Source organism: Dipodomys ordii, unplaced genomic scaffold, assembly GCF_000151885.1.
Source record: "Dipodomys ordii isolate 6190 unplaced genomic scaffold, Dord_2.0 Scaffold1, whole genome shotgun sequence".
In the NCBI taxonomy this organism is placed as follows: domain Eukaryota; kingdom Metazoa; phylum Chordata; class Mammalia; order Rodentia; family Heteromyidae; genus Dipodomys; species Dipodomys ordii.
In genome coordinates this window covers 27,379,238-27,396,161 of record NW_012267217.1, presented here as the reverse complement: position 1 = coordinate 27,396,161, position 16,924 = coordinate 27,379,238, and the positions used below count along the sequence as shown (strand labels likewise).

General features: G+C 40.8%; 1 protein-coding gene across 1 annotated transcript in view; it reads right to left on the bottom strand.

Moving 5' to 3' along the window:
- The window catches only part of Cryl1 (crystallin, lambda 1), a 142,698-nt gene that overhangs the window by 111,612 nt on the left and 14,162 nt on the right, over positions 1-16,924 (bottom strand). Inside the window, exon 2 of the mRNA XM_013010805.1 lies at positions 14,489-14,596. Within this exon, the coding sequence (XP_012866259.1) occupies positions 14,489-14,596 (108 nt within the window). The remainder of the gene's footprint in view (positions 1-14,488; positions 14,597-16,924) is intronic.

Sequence of the window (16,924 nt, the reverse complement as noted above, 5' to 3'; positions counted from 1 at the left end):
TTCCAGTTAATCTACTTGTGATAGCTTCTGCGCTAGAGTAGGGTGTCTAACTCTTTGTATTCAGTTTTCCATACTGTCTTTCTTTGGAAATATTTCTTCTATATGTCTTCTACCTTTGTGTGTGTATGTACATGCACCTATGCACCAATATTAGTGCTTAAACTCAGGGCTTCACATTCTCCTTTAGCTTTTTCACTCAAGACTGGTGTTCTACCACTTAAGTCACACTTTTACACTTTTACGCCTTTTATTTGGAGATAAGAGTCTGCCTGGGCTATCTTCAAACCCTGATCCTCAGATCTCAGCCTCCCGAGTAGCTGTATTAGAGATGTGAGCCACTGGTGGTCAGCTTCTATATTTTTCGTATGTTTGCATCTTTTTCTACATTTTCTTCTACCTAGATTATTTTTTTAATTTTTATTTATTTTTTATTGTGAAAATACTGTACAGAGGGGTTACAATTACATGGGCAAGATAATGAGTACATTTCTTATCAAGTATTGTAGTCTCCTGCTGTTTCCCTTTCCCATCCCTTCCCATCCTCCCCCCCACCTGTCCCTCCCACCCAATCCTCCCACCCCCCCCACCAAAGTTATAAAGTTCCTTTTTGACATAACTACTTGTACTTCTCATTGTTGCAATGTGTCCACCTGTATCCTTATTTAAACAACTTGTTTTTCCCCTTCCCCTCCACAAATTATACTGACATCAAATACAGTGAAAGCAGGGGTTACACTGTGGGGGAGGGATACCTAGATTATTTCTATTTGTGATAATTATAGTAAGATATTTTTAGTACATTTTCTAACTATGAGCAATGTATAAAAATACAATTATCCTTTTCTTCTACCTGCCATGTTTTCTCCATCCTCAGAGTTTTACCTATAAAGGCCATATTCAAATTTTGTGTTTTCCATCTGTGATCAGTTTGGCTGGAACAATTCTGAGTCTCACAGTATATTTATTATTACTCACTCCTGACTTATCCACCCTGAGGATGATACATAATGGTGTGATTCTGTTTGTCATATTGTGTTGGCCATAACTGTTTTAGAACAGAAGTCATATTAGTCAATATCGCTGTGCAGTTCTAAACAATCTATAGTCAAATGAGTACAGCATGAACTAAGAGTGTTTGCAATTATGAAAATAGTACAATGAAATTTGATGCTATTGTTTGTGGGAAAGGAGAAGGGTAAAAGAGGAGCAGGGGGTGAGACTGACTAGGATATATTGTAAACCTGTTTGGAAACTTACCAATGAAACCTCTCTGACATAACTAATTTTTTTAAGCTAAAAATAAGGAGGGGGAGTGTCAAGCCTGGTGTGAGGTAGCTCATGCCTATAATCTGCTTGGGAGGCTGAGATCTGAGGATTGTGGTTCCAAGTCCATGAGGAAAGTCCAGAGACTCTTATCTCCAATTAATGACAAAAAGGCTAGAAATGGAAAGGTGGCTCAAGTGACAGAGCACCAACCTTGAGTGAAAAAACTAAGGGATAGGACCCAGTCTCTGGGTTCAAGCCCCGGAAACAGCACAAAAAGAAGGAAAAGAAAAAGGTATGTGTCTCTGTTTCAGTCCAATTTTATTTTTTGAATGTTCCTGGAAAGCAGGGAATGGGCTGACAGCTTGAAATTACTTCCTACCGAAGCAGCTGGATGCTTGTAGAAAGAAAACCAATAATACTTCCAAGTCCTAAAACCAGGAACCCAGCCAAGGCCTGTTAACCAGTGTCTCCCATCATGATCCTGGGGTTGGTCACTTAGTCCGGGTTTCACCAGGCTTGCTCACAGCTGTGGCCAGCTGGGTTGGTTGGGAGTTACTAGTCCAGGCTGGAGGTGCTAAAGATAATGCAGGGGGAGGGAGGAGAGTGCTGGAGGGCAGCTGGCCTTGCTGTGACTGCCTGGTTATATTGAACTGATTGAGGAGGGCCAGGAAAAGTTCCCAACAACAAGGGAGGGTGTCTTAGTGCATGGCTGCTTCCTGGCTTTCTGCTGAGTCATGATGGCTAATACTCTATTGGCAGTTCAAGGCTATGGCCAAGTCCGGGGTCAGGAGATAAGAGTAGAAAAGTTGCATTGCACTGGGAATGGAGGTGCCCGGCTGTAATCCCAGTATTTGGGGGGCTATAGTGGGAGAATCATGAATTCCCAGTCAGCCTGGGCTACCTAACCACACCTTGTCTCAAAAAAACAAAAAACAACAAAAAGTCCTATTAAAAGAGGTCAGTAGATAGAGAAGAGAGAAATTCATGAACATTTTATAGTCCACAATTTACAATTCCAGTTATCCTGGCATGTGGGTATGTAAGACAACTAAAAGTAAATTTCAGAAGAGGAATACAGAATCAGGTACAGTGGCTCATAATAACTACAAAAGAGGCTGAGATCTGAGGATTGTGGTTCAAACCCAGCCTGGAGAAAGTCCCTGAGATTCTTATCTCTCACCTACCAAAAAGCTGAGGTAGAGCTGTGGCTCCCTTAACTCTGAGTGAAAAGCTAAGGGACAGACAGTGCTCAGCTCTGAGTTCAAGCCCCAGGACTAGCACAAAGAGAGAGAGGGGAGGGAGGGAGGGAGAGAAAGAGACAAGAGACAGAGAACAGAACAGATCAATACAGAAAAATCTACATAAGAGAGTTCCAAGTAGAATTTAGGGAGGGCAAAAAGAAAGGTAGCAGGTCAAAAACAAAGCAATGCCTAAGTCCAGCACTAAGCTGAATTACTTAGGAGTAAGTAATTTGCCTCAGAGATCACTTCTGGTGGTTTATTAACTCCTGGCCTAGATAAAAAGCTGAGTTATTTTCAGAGGAATCTGAACACTAGAGTGACCATCTGCACAAAATAGACAAATGGCAGGAGAGACTGAAACAAGGGAGTAGGAGACCCAAAGCCAATGATTTCAGACTGGAACCTAAGTTGTACAAGGCAGCTTATGTACACAGCCTGTGCCAGGGTGTGGGGTGGGAGGGTGGCTCATGTGCTATCTGGAAATGAGACTGGCTGCTAATTGTAAGAAATAAAACAACCACATCCATGGGTCATATCACAACTTTCTTTACTTGGTTTCTGTTTTTTCTGTTTATAATGCTTCTTTTACTCTCTGAAAAATCTTTTACATGAAACCTAATACATGTTAACCCTGGCCACACAATGCACAAATTGTGAGGATCAGCTCTTGCACAATGAGATGTAAGTAGGCTGTGTTTTAAGTTTCTCATTACACTACCCTTATGAAAAGATTAGTCTTGGATGACAACTTACCATTTTTTTTTTGGTATGGTTGAGGGTCTTGCTCTCTCACTTGGCTTTTTGACTCGAGTTCAAAGCTGGTGCTCTATCACTTGAGTCACAGTTCTTCTGGCATTTTGCTGGTTAATTGGAGATGAGTCTCAGAAACTTTCCTGCCCAGTCTGGCTTCAAACCTCAATTCTCAGATCTCAGCTTCCTGAGTAGCTAAGATTACAAGCATGAGCTTACCAACACTCCACAATTTATTAATTTTCTAAAGTCACTGAGTCCCCTGGCAGAGTATGTTGGGTGACAATTTCTTAAATTTTTTGTTGTTGTTGTTGTTGTTGTTGGTAGTGGGGCTTGACCTCTGGGCATAAGCACTGTCCCTGAGCTCTTCAGCTCAAGGCTAATGCTCCACTTGAGCCATAGCACCAGTTTCCTAGTGGCTAATTAGAGATAAGAGTCTCATGGACTTTCCTGCCCAGGCTGGCTTTGAACCCCGATCCTCAGATCTTAGCCTCCTGAGTAGCTAGGATTACAGGCATGAGCCACCCATCTTTCATGTCTTAATATTGAACAAAAATCAACTTCACCCAGTTTACATTCACTTTTACAAGTTTTGAGTTAATATTTACTACTTCTACTATTTAAGAGGAGTAGTTGCTAGAGTGTGATGCATACCTGAAATCCCAGAACTCAGGAGGCTGAGGCAAGAGGATTATGTTTATGTTGGTGAGAATGTAAACTGGTTCAACCACTCTAGAAAGCAGTATAAAGGTTCTCAAAAGACATAGAACTCCTCTATGATCTAGCAATTCCACTCCTGAGCATTTCCCAAATGACCACAAACAAGGCCACCCTAAAGCTACCAGCACAACTATGTTCATTGCAGCATTATTTACCGTAGCTAAGATACAGAACCAACCCAGATGCCCCTCAGTAGATGAACAGATCAAGAAAATGTGGTATGTATACACAGAATACACATATACAACAGAAGTCTATGCTTCCATCAAAGGATGAAATGGCCCCATTCATAAAGAAATGGAAAGACTTGGAAAAAGTCATGTTAAGTGAAGTAAGCCAGACCCAAAGAAACATAAGCTCCATGGTTTCCCTCATTGGTATAGGGTAGTCCTAACAGAGAATCACAATAGCTCAACAGTTATGTACATATGACTAGATAAAATGATGCTAATCGAAATGAAGGCCAAGATATTAAACAAGAGGATTTTTAGGGTCTTTTTGTTTTTGTTTTGCTTTTGTTTAATGTACTATGTAAAGTTATTTCTTTTTTCCTTAATTTTTCCCCCTTTGGTTTATCTAGTGTTGTCATTGTTTTTTATTTTAGTACCTTGTATCTTGTATATATTTTTATCTGATTTGAGAAAGCAAAGGGGTATAACAAAATGGCGAGACACAAGGACAAAGGTTGAACCAATGCAACAGCTATAATCACAAAACATTATGTTAGAAATGATTACAACCTGAGGGGGGGAAAGGAGAAGGGGGAAGTGGGAAAAAAAAGGAAGGGGATAACAATGTTCCACAAAAAAAAAGTCCTCATTATCTTACTTATGTAACTTTAACTCCTCTGTACATCACCCTTACAATAAAAGAAAAAGAAAAAAAAAGGATGTGAATTTAAGGCTAGGCTAGGCTACATAGCAAGATCCTGTCTCCAAAATCCAAGGGCTGCTGGTAGCTCACAAGGGTGCCAGTAGCTCTCATCTGTAATCTTACCTCCTCAGGAAATTGAGACCTGAGGAATGAGGTTTGAAGCCAGCCAGAAAGTCTATGAGACTCTCCAAGTAAGCAGCAAAAGGCTAGAAGTAGAGGCATGGCTCAAATGATAGAGTACCAACCTTGAGCAGAAAAGCCAACCAAGAGCAAGAGGTTCAGGGTTCAAGCCCCAGTAGCGGCACTTGTGCACATGTGTGCATGCACGTACATGCACGCACAGCACTAGAGCTGGTATATATCACAGTAGTATTGTCCTGGTTTGATCCCCAGTACAGTACTAGACAGATAGGTAGGTAGGTATGTAGATAGATCGATATAGACAAAGAGAGAGAGGGAGAGAGAGATGTATATATGTGAATATGTATAGGTAAGTGGATAGATGAAAGGAGGGAAGGATGGATAGATGCTAGATTAGATGTGTTTATGCAGATATGTATAGACAGATATATAGATAAGGATAGACAGATAATGGAAGGATGGATATATGGATAAATTGTGTGTACATGTGAATATGTATGCATAAATAGAATAAAGATGCTAGAAGGACAGATGTATATGTGTATATGTATATATATGCATATGTACATATGTATAGATGGACAGATAGATATGTATATATGTGCATATGTACAGTACTTTATAATTTAAAACATACATAAGAATTTCTAAGGATTTGTTGGGCTGGGAAGGTGGTTCTGTGGTAGAATGTTTACCTTGCATGCATGGGGCACTGGGTTCACTTCCTCAGCACCACATAAGCAGAAAAAGTCGGAAGTGGCACTGTGGCTCAAGTGGTAAAGTGCTCGCCTTGAGCTGAAGTGCTCAGGAACAGCATCCAGGCCCAGAGTTCAGGCCCACAACCACCACGAACAACAACAAAAAAGAATTTCTAAGGATTTCTAGAGAAATTTTAATTAAAAATCACCCTATCGGAAGTCAGCCAAACTGAAAGGACAAGACAGACAGTAGGTAAAATGTTTATGAGATAGGTACAGAATGATTTGCCTTTGGAGATTCCTGACTTACAAACTAAAGCCTAGACCTAGACATAGGACACTCATTTGGCTCTTACTTGTACATTCCTAATGGCTAACACAGGGAAATATTCCACACAGAGTGTGGAAGATGAGGGACACTAAGAACACAACTCACAGGTAATGTCCTGATGGTAGTCACAACCTACAACCACAGCCTACCAAACAGAGTCAGAAAAGAGGCCCAGCTGTTCCAGTGGCTCATGCCACTAATCCTAGCTACTCAGTAGGCTGAGATCTGAGGATCACTATTCAAACTCAGCCTGTCAGAAAAGTATGGGTGTCTCTTTTTCACCAACTGACCACCAAAAAGCCAGAAGTGAATCTCTGGCTCAAGCGATAGAACACCAGCCTTCTGCAAAAGCTAAAGGACAATGTCCAGCCTTAGTTCAAAGCCCTGTACCAGCATAAAATAAATAAACAAGAATTTTAAAAAGGAAGGAAGGAAGTCCTCTTAATTTATTTATTTATTTATTTTTTGGGTGGGGGGGTCCGGTTATGGGCCCTGAACTCTGGGCCTGGGCGCTGTCCCTCAGCTCTCTTCAGCTCAAGGCTAGTGCTCTACCACTTGAGCCACAGCACCACTTCTGGCTTTTTTCTTTTTGCTTATATGGTGCTGAGGAATCGAACCCAGGGCTTCAGGCTTGCAAGGCAAGCGCTCTACCACTGAGCCACCTTCCCAGCCTCTGTCTTCTTAATTTAGTAGAGTTGAGCAACAGTTGTTCATGTCTGTAATCCTCAGGAAGCTGAGATCTGAGATTCAAGGCTTGAAGCCAGCCCAAGCAGGAAAGTCCCTAAAACTCTTATCCCAAATTTATCACCAAAAAGCTTGAAGTAGAGCTGTGGTTCAAGTGGTAGAACATGAGCCTTGAACAAAAAAAGCTCAGGGACAGTACCCAGGCCCTGAGTACAAACTCCAGTACTGGCCAAATAAAAAAACACAGCAAAGTAGTAGGATGATAATAGGAAAATACATGATCGCCAAAGTTCACAATTGATCCATGACCGTATTAAAACACAGCTACGCCCATTTGTTTATGGATTATGGACTTTATTTTATAACCACAAGTTGAGACAGATACCATAAAACCCTAAATCATAAAATATTCATTATAGACTTAAACAAAATGTTGGCCAACTCTAGAGCTTATATGGGGATGCTCAAAACCTGACTAGAGGGCGGGGAAGGTGGCTTAATAGTAGAGTGCTTGCCTTGCATGCATGAGGCCCTAGGTTTGATTCCTCAGCACCACATAAGCAGAAAAAGCCAAAAGTAGTGCGGTGGTTCAAGTGATAGAGTGCTAACCTTGAGCTGGAAAGCTGAGGGATAACGCCCAGGCCCAGAGTTCAGGCCTACGACGGACCAAAAACAAAACAAAACAAAAAACCTGACTAGACCAGAGGCTCAATTCTTCTCCTTGGCCTGCCCCCTTCCAATACTAGGCCAGCTCTGTCACTTAGATCCAAAGCCATCAACCACAAATATGATCACCAAAAACAGTACCAAGTCTGAACCTGTTGAAAAGGGAAGCTTCAACTGTTTTAATTGTTCCTAAATTAAATTTTACCTCAAGACTCTATGAAGACTTCTTTCCATATTATGGTTAGGCAGAATCACTGAATAATTTACAAAAATCACTGGATCCTACACAAAACTATTTTTATGCATCAGGGAGTCACCGCAACTAAGGAAAAAAATTAAGGTTCCACATTTAACCAAGAATATGTGTTTGATTTTTTTTTTAAAGAACTTGGAGCTGAAGTATAGCTGAATGGTAGAACATATGCTCAGCAGAGAGAGAGAGAGAGAGAGAGAGAAGGAAGGAAGGAAGGAAAAAGGGAGGGAGAGAGGGAAGGAGGCAGGGAGGGAGTGAGGGAAAGGAGGTTAGGAAGGAAGGAAGGAAGGAAGGAAGGACTCCCAGAAGATATACAGAAGGCAAAACAGCACATGAAAAGATTCTCTAGATCATGCCAGTATCAAATACAACCATGAGATACCATTATACACCTATATAACTGAACTTCAGAACACTGACAACAGCAAAAGCTGGAAGGGAGAAGCAACAGAAACTCATTTATTGCTGGTGGGTCTGTGAAATGGTACAGCCATTCTGAAGACAGTTCAGTGGTTCATTACAAAGCAAGACATATTAATCACATTCAATCTGATGACTGTAATCCTTAGAATTTACTGAAAGGAATAGAAAATATTTCCACACAAGAATCTGCAATGAATATTTATGGCAGCTTTAGTCATAATTCCAAAACTGGGAGTCAGTGACTCACACCTGTAATCCTAGCTACTCAGGAGACTGAGATCTGAGGTTCAAAGCCAGCCCAGGCAGGAAAGTTCATGAGACTCTTATCTCCAATTAACCACCAGAAAACAGGAAGTGGCACTGTGGCTCAAGTGGTAGAGCGCTAGCCTTGAGCTGAAGAGCTGAAGGATAACACCCAGGCCCAGAGTTCAAGCCCCACAACTGACAAAAAAAAAAAAAAAGCTCAGGGATAGTGCTTAAGTCCCAAGTCCAAGCCCAAGAACTGGCACATATGCATGTGCACACACTTAGACACATACACACATACACAAATGTGAACAGACAGGGGAAAATGCTTATTACCAAGTGAAAGAATTCAATCTGAAATAACTACAAACTTCAATTATTTAACATTATTACTCTAATTATTTAACATTCTGGAAAAAGCCGATCCATAAAAAAGATTAGTGGCTGTCAGGAGTTAGGGGAACAGGAATAATAAATAGACAAAGAACAAAGGATTGTTAAGACAGTGAAACTATTCTGCATGGCATCAGAAAGATGGATATGTCCGTATATATTTATCTAGACCACAGAACATATAATACTAGGAATGAAACACTAATGTCCACTATGGACTTTACAACAATACCACTATGAGTTATTGTTGTATTTCATCTATTAGAATAAATGTACCCCTGGGGGTGGGATGTTCAAAGTGAGGGACATTGTGTATTTTTAAGATGTAAGTCTGTGGGAAATCTTATCTACTATGCTTTCTGCTTACTCACCAGAGCTTAAATGTGCCCACACATAGAAAGCACTAAAATAGATAAATATCAATCTGTTTATCTAGATATCTATTTTGATATCTATCTATACATACATATATATGTATCTATACATGTGTGTGTGAGAGAGAAAGGGGAGGGAGGGGGGAAAGAGAAAGAGACTACTGAGGCTTGAACGTAGGGCCTAGGTACAGCTTTTCATTCAAGGCTAGTGCTCTACCACAGCTCCAATTCCAGCTTTTGGCTGGTTAATTGAAGATAAAAATCTCTACTCAAAGCCCTTTGGATCCTTTCCAGTTTTGGAGTGCTTATCATTTAGAGGTTCATACCTATGCCTTCCCAAAGTACCCTCTGGACTCAGAGCAGAGCTGGAAATACCTACAGCTTCATTTCAGGCTCTTTGCTCATTAGAGATAAAGAGTCTCAAGAATTTTCCTGCCCCAGCTGGCTTCAGGCTTCAAACTATGATCCTCAGATCTCAACCGTTTTAGCCTATGAGCAGCTAGGGTTACAGGTGTTGAGTCACTGGTGCTGGCTAGCAGTATTTTTTTTTAAGCAAGGGAAATGATAAATACAAATGTAGGATATTTGCTACCTTTGATGAGTGCAGAGCAAAGGGATGAGATCCAAAAGGCACACCCAAAGTTTTTTAATATTTAACATCTTTAACTGAATGGTAGAGTCACGGATATTCACCGCATTATTATCCTTCCTAATCTTACATAAAATGATATGTTCTTTTGTATATGAAAAAATATGACCTTAACAGTAGTATCTAATGAACCCAATGCTGGAGATGAATAATACATTTTTAACAGCTCAGAGGTTTTCATTCAAAATCATGGTAATGATATCTGCCTCAGAGTTTATATACTAGGAGTATTAGATTTGGGCTGACGAGGAAGCTTCGTGGTAGAATATTTGCCCAACAGGTATAAAACCCTGGGTTGTATCTCCAGAATTTAACAGAATTTATTTTTTTAGGCATGAACTCTGGGCCTGGGCGCTGTCCCTCAGCTCTTTTGTTCAAGGCTAGCACTGTACCACTTGAGCCACAGCACCACTTCCGGCCTTTTCTGTTTATGTGGTGCTAAAGAATTGAACTCAGGGCCTCATGCATGTGAGGCAAGCACTCTACCACTGAGCCACCTTCCAGACCAATTTAACAGAAATGTAAAATTTAAATTTATAAGACAAAATGTAAAAGATTACTAAGTGATACCATCCTTGGGCATCTACCCAGAATATTATGTCTAGAAACAGTAAAGGCATTTGCATACCCATGTTCATCGCTGCACTATTCACCATAGCCAAGTATGGAAACAGCCCAGATGCCCTACAACAGATGAGTGGATCAAGAAAACGTGTGTATGCCAAGTACCAGTGGCTCACACCTGTAATCCTACCTACTCAGGAGTCTGAGATATGAGGATCATGGTTCAAAGCCAGCCAGGGCAGAAAAGCCCATGAGACTCTTACCTCCCAGAAAACCAGAAGTGGTGCTGTGGCTCAAGTGGCAGAATGCTCACCTTGAGCCGACGAGCTCAGGGATAGCGCCCAGACCCAGAGTTCAAGCCCTACAACTGACAAAAAACAGGAAGAAAGAAAGAAAGAAAAAAAGAAAGAAAGAAGGAAGGAAGGAAGGAAGGAAGGAAGGAAGGAAGGAAGGAAAGAAAGAAAATGTGTGTGTGTCTCTGTGTGTGTATGTATGTTTATACGAACATACATACATATAGTGGAATTTTACTCCTCTATCAGAAAGAATAATATGTTTTCAGGGAAATGGGTGGATCCAAAAAAAATCACGTTAAGTGAAGTCAGTCTCAGAAAGACAAATAGCACACATTTTCTCTCATATGTGGAAGTTAGATCTAAAAAATATAAACATACATGAAAGCATATGCAAGATTATATATGAATATATACTCAAACAAATTGACTAAAGGACTGGATACTTGGGAGGAATACAATGGTATTAACTCCTCTAAACAGAGTGTGCACAAACTGTTTAACAATACCAGGAAGTGGAAGCATGGTTACTAGGAGGGGGAGGGGCAGAGAGGAAAGGCAGATGAATGGGGAGAGGAAGAGTGAGCAAATGCAGTCATTACATTCAATGTATTCTATATAAAAGTTGAGCTGTATAACTTGAGGGTACAGATAGGATTGGGAGACATGGGAGAGAATGGTGAAAGGGGTATTGCTGATAAAAATGAATTGTACTCATAATCTGACTTGCTGAATTAAGACCCCCCTCGTGTGACTTTTTGTTGTTGTTGTTGGACGTAGGGCTTGAACTCTGGGCCTGGGCTCTGTCCCTGAGCTCTTCAGCTCAAGGCTAGCACTCTAACACTTGAGCCAAGTGCCACTTGGCACTTTTCTAGGCTCAAGCTCTAAATTTATAAAACAATAAAGTCTAACTACAGTAAATCATTTCTTAATGTCTATACCTTAATTTCAATATATATATAAGTACTTTTCAAAAAGTAATCTTAGATAAAGTAAGCATATTTTTGTTACAAAAAAAGGCAAATTAGCCGAGCACTGGTGGCTCACGCCTGTAATCTTAGCTACTGAGGAGGCTGAGATCTGAGGATTACAGTTCAAAGCCAGCCCAGGCAGAAAAAGTGTGTGAGACTCTTCCAGAAAACTGGAAGTGGTGCTGTGGCTCAAATGGTAGAGCACTCGCCTTGAGCTGAAGAGCACAGGGATAGCACCCAAGCCCAGAGTTCAAGCCCCATAACCAACCAAAAATAAAAATAAAAAAGGCAAATTCAATTTATATATTCATGACACCCATCAAGAAAAGAAACAACAAATACTGGTGAGGATGTGGAGGATAAAGGAACCCTCATACACTACTAGTAGGAATACAAACTAGTACAATCACTACAGAAATCAGTATGGAAATTCCACAAAAAAAAAAAATTAACAATACATCTACCTTATAACCTAACATACCACTACTGGGCATACACCTGAAAGAGTGTGAATTAATATATAAGAAAAATATCTGAATACTCATGTTTATTGCTGCATTGTTCACAAACAGTGAAATCATCCCAGATACCCAACAACAGATGAATGGATAAATAAAAGTATATATATATATATACATTATATATACATATATAATGAAATATTACATAGCTGTAAAGAAAAATGAAATCATGTCATCTGCAAGAAGATGCATGGAACTGAAGAACATGTTGAATGAGATAAGCTAAGCTCAAAAGGCCAGATATCATGTACAATATCATATGTGAAAGACCTAAAAAACTTACATATTCATGGTATGTACATATATAGGTATGTATGCATATATATATGTATGTATATAGGTATATGCACACAAAGAACATAATTCTAATTATGGGACTATGTATATAGATAAGAAAAGGAAGATGGAACATAGTTTATTTCCAAATATAATATAACTGAATGAAGATGACATAAGGAACCTCAATGAAACTGTTGATTAAAAAGGAATTAAGGAGACAGGGGAAGAGAAAGCAATAGAGACGGGGTTATTATAAGAAAAATGTAAGGTATGCATGTCAGAAATATTATAATAAAAATCCTTGGTAAAATGTAATACCCTCTAAAAAAATAAATGACAGAAAAGTAAAATTCAGAGAGAGGGAAGGGCACCAGCAGAAGGGAGGAGGACTAATGAAGAGGGTGAATAAGGCTAAATATGATCGAATTAGTTTATTTGTGTATATGAAAATAGGACAATAAAATCTGTTGCAACTGTTTTAAGAAGGGAAGTAGGTTAAGAAAGAGTGAAGGAAAGATAAGACGTTAGGGCTATATTGCTTACATATATGGAAATCTCACAATAAAACTCCCTTTTTAAAAAATTTATTTTTATTGTGTGAAACTCCCTTTGCACAACTAATAGATGCTAATTTTAAAACAAATCATATATTCATGGATATCCCTCAAAGAAAGACAACACATAGTAAAGCCAAGCCACATCTAAGATGGTCAGAGTTTTCTCAGTGATGATCTGCGTAGAATGCCCATGCACAAGGAACTGTTGTGTTGGAAGTATGGTTCCCCTTCCTTCCAGTCCTTTACCCTTGGCCTTTGTCTTCGGGTTCCATTCATTTTTCTTTTCTTTTCTTTTCTTTTTTTTGGGGTCCGGTTGTGGGGCCTGGGCTCTGGGCCTGGGTGCTGTCCCTCAGCTCTTCAGCTCAAGGCTAGCGCTCTACCACTTGAGCCACAGCACCACTTCCATCCTTTTTTTTTGCTGGTTAATTGGAGATATGAGTCTCACAGACTTTCTTTCCCCAGCTGCCTTCCAACCTCAGTCCTCAGATCTCAGCTTCCTGAGTAGCTAGGCTTACAGCTGTGAATCCATGACACTAGGCACAATTCCTCTTATCTTAGATCATTAGTACAATTGTCACAGGGACTAACACCTGTAAAAGTACTCCAGTTCTATCTCATGTAAGTACCACCACTCTAACTTGGGTCCTGCCAACATTAGATCAATAGGTGAAGACAAAAACTTGGAGGTCTGTTCCTGAAAAGCAATACCCCTAGCCAGGGAGATGGTGGCTCACATCTGCAATCCTGTAATTCTAGCAACTTAGTAGGTTAAGACTTGAGGATCCCAGTTGAGGCCAGACTGGACAGAAAAATCCATGGGACCATTATCTCCAGTTAACCAGCAATAAAGCTAATAGTGAAGGTGTGGCTCAAGTGGTAGAAGATCAGCCTTGTGCAAAAGCCTTAGGCCCTGAATTCAAACCCCAGTAGTAGCACACACAAAAAAAGTTAATGAATAGAAAATAAGTAGAATACATAGAACAATTCCTGGAAATCCAGAAGAAAAAAAGTAAATATATCAAATAGAAAGGGATGAAAGCCTGGACAAAGTAGTTAAACTGAACGAGTAGTTAAAACTAGCATGAAGCCAGTACTGATGGTTGACTGAGAATGGAAGTTTCAGGTTTGAACTCAGAAGAATAAAATCCATGAGACTCATCTCCAATTAAACAGCAAAAGAAGCTGGAAGTGGAGGTACAGTTCAAGTTGTAGCATACCAGCCCTAAGCAAAAAAGCCAAGCAAGACCACAAGGCCCTGAGTTCAAGACCCAGAATAGGCACAAAAATAAAAAGCAATGCCCACCTCATGCAGTTCTAGTTCTACCTGCTGATGCAGGCTCCAGCCTTCCATGAGCCCTTATGCGAAGTCTAGCATCTTGTTGGGAATTGAAGCCTAACATTCCCATTCAGATAGTCTACTCCCTGCTGTATTTTCTCAATCCAAAGGGGCCATTCCCTACAGTCCAAATTCATGGCCTTTATCATCCCAGAGGCACTGCACAAGCTGTCTAGTAAAAATGGCCAATCTTTATAGTTCTTGAGGATCTGATAAAAAAAAATTAAATAAGAACAAAAGAGGGCATCAGCCAGCCTACCTGATGTTTTCCAAGGCATTCGTTATCTGCTGTTGTTCAATATCATAGAGTTTCACCTTGAAGCCTCCGCTGGCAAACAACATAGCCCAGTTTCGCCCAATGAGTCCGCTAAGGGAGAGAAAATGAAGACAAGATTCAGGTTAATTCAATAATCAATCTGATTTTTATTCTTATCTAAAGCAGGGCAGCAGTGGGACATACCTCTAATCTGAGCTGTTCAAGAGACTAAGATCTGAGGATCATGGTTTGAAGCCAGTTGGGCAGAAAGTCCATGAGACTCTTATCTCTCCAATTAAACACCAAACAGTTGGAAGTAGACCTGTGGCTCACGTGGCAGTATGCCAATCTTGAGTGAAAAAGCCAAGCAAGAATGTAGGGTCCTGTGCTTAAGACCCAGTACTTACACATACATACATACATACATATATGCTCTCTCTCTCTCTCTCTCTCTCTCTCACACACACACACACACACAGCATATTGCCAGGCACTGGTGACTCATGCCTATAATTCTAGCTACTCAAGAGGCTGAGCGTTGATGATCATAGATCAAAGACAGTTGGAAAGTCCATGAGTCTTGTCTCTAAAGGCAGAAGTGAAGATGTGGCTCAAGTAGTAGAGTTCCAGCCTTGAACAAAATGCTAAGGGATAGCACCCAGGCCTTGAGTTCAAGCCCCAGGTTCAGCACAAGAAAAGAGGGGTGGAAGGAAGCACTTTTTTTTGTTTTGTTTTTTGTCAGTCATGGGTCTTGAACTCTGGGTCTGGGCGTTGTCCCTGAGCTCTTCAGCTCAATGCAAGCATTCTACCACTTGAGCTACATCACCACTTCCAGTTTTCTGGTGCTTAATTGGAGATAAGAGTCTCATGGACTTTCCTGCCCCAGCTGGCTTTGAATCTGGATCCTCCTATCTCAGCCTCCTGAGTAGCTAGGATTACAAATATGAGCCACTGACGCTCAGCTGAAAAGTACTTATTTTAATAAGTCTATTTACTTAAAATGTTGCCTCTTCCTATTGAGGAACTCCTAAGCCCAACTCTAGTATCAGCACTAATATTCCATGAAAGCACGGTGGTGTACCCGGTAATCACATGATGTACTCACAATCTGAAACAGAACACTACAGTGGAGAGGCAAAAGAGCAGCCATCTCTGCTCCTAAATACTGAAGATTATAGGCTTGAGCCACCTGGATTTGATTTTTTTTTAATATTAGCTGTCATTTTATTTATTCATTTTTATTATCTTTAAGTAGCGGTACAAAGAAGTTGCCATTTAACAAAGCAGTTTATGAATACAACGTATCTTGATCAATGTTACCCCTTACCCTACTTGGTAATTTTGTGAATAAAGTGGGCAGGCTTACTATATTTTTGCTCCCTATTCTGTAATGTTTCAATCTTCCATAATAAATACAAAATGTATGTTTCACATTGTTAGCCCAATGAGCTCCCTTCCCATAGCTTGGCATGCTCCTTCCCCCTTCCACAGCTTGGCATGATCCCTTTCTAGGCAACACTAGGCCCATTTAGTAAAGGCAGTAAATAATCAGCCTCCAACCCCCCTTTTACCTTCGGATGGCACTCTTCTGGGGCAGCTACCAACATATAAGGCAGCAAGAGCCCCTTAGAGTGACCTTCAGGTCTAGGCAGCTGCAGAGTCCCTTATCTACTACTTGGGCAGCAGCCATGAATCCTAGTTTGCCATGATAAAGCCCCTGGCCCTCAGGTCCCAGACCCAGGTCTCCACCTCCTAGTCTCTTCCAGCCCCTCCAAGGCTCAGTAGGTTATATAGGTCACCCCAGACAATAGCTGTAGCTTCTTCTCACTCCTTGCTTGTGAGAAGGGGTCTTACCAGGCCCCTTTGCTGGCAATAAACCTTTCTTTGTTCTGTGAGTCTAGGGTCTAAGGCACGGGTCTAGGACCCAGACCTGAGGCTCCGGACACAGGAGCCTGCCACATTATTCCTAGGACCAAGACATTTTGTGGACGCCTAGATTGTTTTGGGCCTCACATCACCAATGGGTAATTCTCAATCTAAACCCCCATCTGACTCCCCCTTGGGGTGCGTACTGGCCAATATGCTCTTTCCACCTAGCTTCTGGCCTTAAGCACAGGTGCCTCGCCTCATTAATCTGTACAACTGGGCATGGCCTGATTATGACCTAGGGAGCCCACCCAAATGACCACTTAATGGCACCTTTTACCCCATCATTATTTGGGATTTATTCCACTCTTGTGAGTGCTCGGAAAATGGAACCCATCCAGGACTTCCCATTTCTTCACTTTCTCTACCTCCAGAGTAAAAATCCTCTCTCTCTCTCTCTCTCTCTCTCTCTCTCTCTCTCTCTCTCTCTCTCTCTCTCTCTCTCCAGTTAACGGCACCTTTAACCCCATCATTATTTGGGATTTATACAACTCTTGCAAACACTCGGAAAAT